At 30.4% G+C, this 5011-nt stretch overlaps 1 protein-coding gene across 1 annotated transcript; it reads left to right on the top strand.

Moving 5' to 3' along the window:
• The first annotated feature begins 355 nt into the window (after nucleotides 1–355).
• Nucleotides 356–3219, top strand: LOC139483531 (uncharacterized). Its single transcript, XM_071267550.1, has 4 exons — nucleotides 356–419; nucleotides 830–907; nucleotides 1754–1802; nucleotides 2920–3219. The coding sequence occupies exons 2-4, from the start codon at nucleotides 856–858 to the stop codon at nucleotides 3140–3142; spliced, it is 324 nt and encodes a 107-aa protein (XP_071123651.1). The 5' UTR covers nucleotides 356–419; nucleotides 830–855; the 3' UTR covers nucleotides 3143–3219.
• Nucleotides 3220–5011: the final 1792 nt, after the last annotated feature.

Genomic DNA, 5011 nt, shown 5'->3' with positions numbered 1-5011 from the left:
ATATCACTTTATGTATCCTGTAAATGCATAAAAAAACAACATGTAATACTTATTATTAGTATGATGGCATTGTCTTGACTTAAACACATGATCGCATTTACTTCGATACGTGAAGATGTAGATTTTCGAAAAGTGAGTGATAAGCAAAACACTTATTATTCCATCTTCTTCCAATTATATAATAATTATAATTATGTTAAACTATTTAATATACGCAGTTAAAAAACAAAAGAAATAAAAGAAAAGAAATGTATCAAAAGTAAATTTAGAAGTTGTCAGTTGTGTTCATCCGTAACTATCAGTACAACGACCGAACAGGAACATAATTCAACTTAATTTGACCACAAACATGTATAAAAGCTGCAAACAAAATTATCTTTTGAAGGAATTACACAGGAGTCAAAGTAGCTTTGATTTACGTAAGTTAATTGTTTTTAACATTAGGTTAAGAAATTAAGTACAGGGTTAGTTTTAGTAGACAAGAAAGTAACTAAAATAGTGTTTACGTATTTTTATAAAACTATTACAAGTGTCAAGCATGCATCTTTATATCAACAGTTGATACGAATCTAAAAAAAATATTATAAGTCATCGTAAGTGTTCGATAATTTTAACTTAGTTAACTATTCAATTATCGTAATACTGGTCGACATGTTGTGCATATCAAGCATGTGTCATAATGACACTTTAAATACATAACATGAACACTGAAGTACGGAATTTTATACATATAGCTTGACATCACACTGAGTTATGCTTTGAGTGAATGAAAAAAAAAATTGAAAGTAGATAGCTATAATTAGGTTTAAAATCACATAAATTGTTGTAGTATCAAGCGGAGTATACACAAGAAGAATGAAGATCTCTATATGTTCAGTCATCTTAGTGGTGCTGGTGTCCATTGGAGGTAGGAAAATAATATATCGAGTCTTAACATGAAGATTTATTTCTTATTTGTTACATTAGTTCATTTATCAGCCTTGTCTTATTAACTTGAGACATATTGCAGTTAGTATTGTTCACTTTAATATATCTGATTAGTTTTATAGACTATATTGTTTAAATCAGCTACATCTAATATGGGTCGAAAGATGGTGTGATGAAATTAGAAAATATAATTTGGAATTATTCCTATCATGTATGTTGATCATGTTGATAACAATCATATTTTGTTTGGCTTATTTAGCTTAAGGTTTATAATTTACAAAAAGATCACAGATGATTTGTAGAACTCTATACCTTTCAATTGTTAAGAAATTGGGGCGAAACATTATTTACTTCAATTCCAACACAATTACTTTATTTCTGTAACATCGCACATCCACATGTGTAACGGGAAAAGCAGGATGAAAAATATGGTATATTTATTAGAAACTAACGTAAATGAAACAATGCATATTATTGTATTAAACGAACTAAGAATATGACGATTTTTGTCAAATATATAACTTTTGAACATGTTTAATGTTTCAATACTGATATTGGGATATTTAAACAAGTGTTGGTATAATTGAGAGCATACATGCTCAATGTTATTCCCATGACACTGTTGTGCACGCGAACTAACCTTAGAATTGATATCATTTATTTTTTATTTAAAGTGTTTAAGATTGATACCTACGAAAATAGATGAATCCACAGTAATTTGAATACGAAGATGTATGATGACCTTTCATATATATTTTGTTGACTTTGAAACAATTGACAGTATATTCGTGCACGACGAATCATATTTTTATTACTTTACTTTTAGCCAACAAGGCAAATGACGGAATAATTAAAGACAGCATGCATATACATACGTAAGTTGAATTAAACACCAGAGCACATGGTCAGGATGAACGATTGACTCACGTGTTCTATTTTAGTTTAAATACTTATCGCCTTTCTTCGGGGTTGTACAGTCATTTTCGATTATTTGAATTTGATAAAACAAACATATTAATAAAACATCGATCAGGTTCAAAACCTGCCTGAAAAATTATCTAAACAATCATCATTGCTCAATCTAATCCTTATAGCAATTGGTTAATGCTAATGTAACCTGTTACAAATTCTCTCGAGGAAGAATTATTTTGAAACTCTCTGAAGACAAACACATGCTAACTTTACTTCCATACCGCATGCAAACAGTGAATACTTTATTTCCGTTAATCCATCCTGATTACCATGTATTCATTATTATTCTTTGCATACCAATTTCAATTTTCGTGGATATGGTTTGATTTTAGCAGCCTTTGGCCTAACCATGAAATCAAATTTTTCTCAATCAACGAAAATTGATTTCCACGAAAATAAATATATCCTCAGTAATATGAATACAAATAACGACTTAATCATGCTTATACGACAATGTATAATGATCTTTTAGATAATATATTAATCATGTCAATGAAATCATACATTTCTGATATTGACTTTGATAATTTCAGAAATTGTGTTCATCCATCAAGACAAGAAAGGCTATTTTGAAGTTTTTAACTAAAGATTACTACAACAAGTAATGATTTATAAATAACTGAGTAGATTTGAATTTAGAGGCTGTATACTAGATACGTTCTCATTGAACAAAGATAAAACTATCGAAGTATACTTCTAGTAGATATGCACGTACAGTTTCGGACAAACGTAAGGCTAGGTGCTAATTGTTAATTGCATTGCATATGTTTAGCATTTTACATTTTAGCAGTTTTTGTCTTATGTAGACGAAACATGCGTCTGGTGTACTCAATTATAATCCTGGTACCTTTGATAACTATTTGACGTATAATAAACACAAACTCGTGTGGTAATAAACGTTGCAGAATGGTTCATTCTTCAGGTAAAACTTACTTACCAAATGCTCAGATATTCACCAATTATAACATACAGGATCTATTGTTATAAACCTTTTATCAAATACGTATTGTTTTGTTTTAGGCTGGTGAAAAGAGCTCCTGCATGTGGATATGCAAGTTGCTCATATCTTGCATGCTGTTATGGTTATAGCTGCATATCTGGATTCTGCAAAACATGTACAGGAAGAAATTGCACATCTAATAATGACTGTTGTGATAACTACACCTGCTCCTACAAGAAATGCATCAAAAAGAGAACGGGAGGTGGAGGTGTACCACCAAAATCCAATACACATCAACACTAGTGCAATGATATAGATATTATTTATATGATCTTATTATCATATCAAAAGTTTAAAGAATTAAACAAAATATTTGTCAATGTTCAGTTTTTTATCCACCTTAATATTTGTCCACTATGAGGTATTAGCAATGTTCATGCAATGTGTTTACAATGTATTCTATAATTCAGAAGCTGTTCAAACATCTATTAACATCTTAAATAGTCTATTTAAGATGTTAATGTCGTTGTTCTCCTCTTGTATGTAATGCGTTTCCCTCAGTTTTAGTTTGTTACCCCGATTTTTTTTTGTCCATATATTTACGAATGTTGAACAGCGGTATCCTACTGTTGCCTTTCTTTATCTATGTACGTTCGATCTGCATGTACGTCAAAGACCTAATACTTTAATACGGTACATGTTGCCAACAAAAGCCCCGACATGAAAATGTTAACAATTCAAACTAATACACTAATAGACTGATTTATAAGATTTACCAAAAACAATGTAAATTTCACAAATAATACAAATTGGTCTTTAGTTATAGGTTCTAGAATCTAAGCTGTGTATTTTTCTTTTATCACTCTGTAGAAAGTTTTGAATTTGTCTTCAACATGTTCAATCAAACATGTTTCTTTTGGTCATTTTAATATTGATGCTTCTCAGTATTTAGATGCATCCTGCTATCCTTATTTTACTGTAAGCGTTCCTGCTGGAAGTTGTTGCCGGTTGTGCAATTCTGACAATTGAGAGTTTCTTTTCACACTTGCAATTATATAAAACGTAATATGTGTGTTATTTAGAGAGTGCAACCTATATATGGTATGTACTATCATCTACAAAAAACTGTTTTATCTGCGTATTTGTTAATTCACTACGAACACTTTACTGTTAGCAAATTTGTTAAATTAGTTTCTATGTTTAATTTATCTTTTTAGTTAGTTGTGCTGTATACATGTACTGTGGATTCATTTAATTTCGTGGGTATATATTTTCGATATCTGCATACAAAGCCTATAGAAAACGTGCATTTCGTTAAACAATTGAAATCTATAGTAATTGGTTTCCAACGAAATATAATGAATCCACAGTATGTACAGTTGTGTCTGCTGAAATCCAATTATTGTCACATTAACCTATTCGTATTAACCAGCTTCCAATTGCTTTTGAGCATTTCCATATGCTCAAGTCAATGGGTGTTACGGATAAGCGAGATTTCTGAAATAAGAATGTTGGAAGGCAACACTTTTTTTTAGACGAACTCAATACAATACTGTATTTAAACCTATTTCTGTTTTAACGCATAATACACATAATCAAGGAATACTAACTGTTCTTATCCAAATTCGGATAAGAAGAATACATGACGCACAGAGTTAAGTATGCAATGTGAAGATCCTTATCCAAATTCGGATAAGTACTAGTATATCTATATTCAATATAAAGTCGTCTTCATCGTTATCCAAATTCGGATAAGAAGAAAAACAAATTGTACAAGGAGAAGTTTTTATGATTTTCTTTTCCGAATTAAAGTTACCAAACAAATATGTATATCAAGCTGCCTTATTATGAAAAACTAGAGTAAACATTAATTTTCTTATCAGAATTAGTAATGTGATTGATGATTTATTGTTGTTTATTTTACGTGGTAAATATTTCATGTTCATGCAAATTTGAAAGCAAATTATTTACGGCACATTGGGTTCTACATGTACAAGTACTTCATTTGTCATTGGTAAAGGCGAGTATGCTAGACTGCAGTAGAAAAATACCCTCTTACATGCCATTAAAAGGAACAATGAGGACCTCTACACTGATTGTTGCGGTTTTTTTTAGTTTTGGCAGAGCTATATTCTCATTACATATCAGAATTTATCGTTACAACAAATTAAT

Source organism: Mytilus edulis, chromosome 7, assembly GCF_963676685.1.
Source record: "Mytilus edulis chromosome 7, xbMytEdul2.2, whole genome shotgun sequence".
NCBI lineage: Eukaryota > Metazoa > Mollusca > Bivalvia > Mytilida > Mytilidae > Mytilus > Mytilus edulis.
Note: the sequence above shows the minus strand (reverse complement) of the source record. Positions and strands in the feature narration are given on the sequence as shown.

Coding starts and splice junctions, on each gene's coding strand:
- LOC139483531 (XM_071267550.1), top strand. CDS start 856: ATGAAGATCTCTATATGTTCAGTCATCTTAGTGGTGCTGGTGTCCATT. Junction 908..1,753: donor GGTGCTGGTGTCCATTGGAG/GTAGGAAAATAA, acceptor CTTTACTTTTAG/CCAACAAGGCAAATGACGGA. Junction 1,803..2,919: donor GACAGCATGCATATACATAC/GTAAGTTGAATT, acceptor GTTTTGTTTTAG/GCTGGTGAAAAGAGCTCCTG.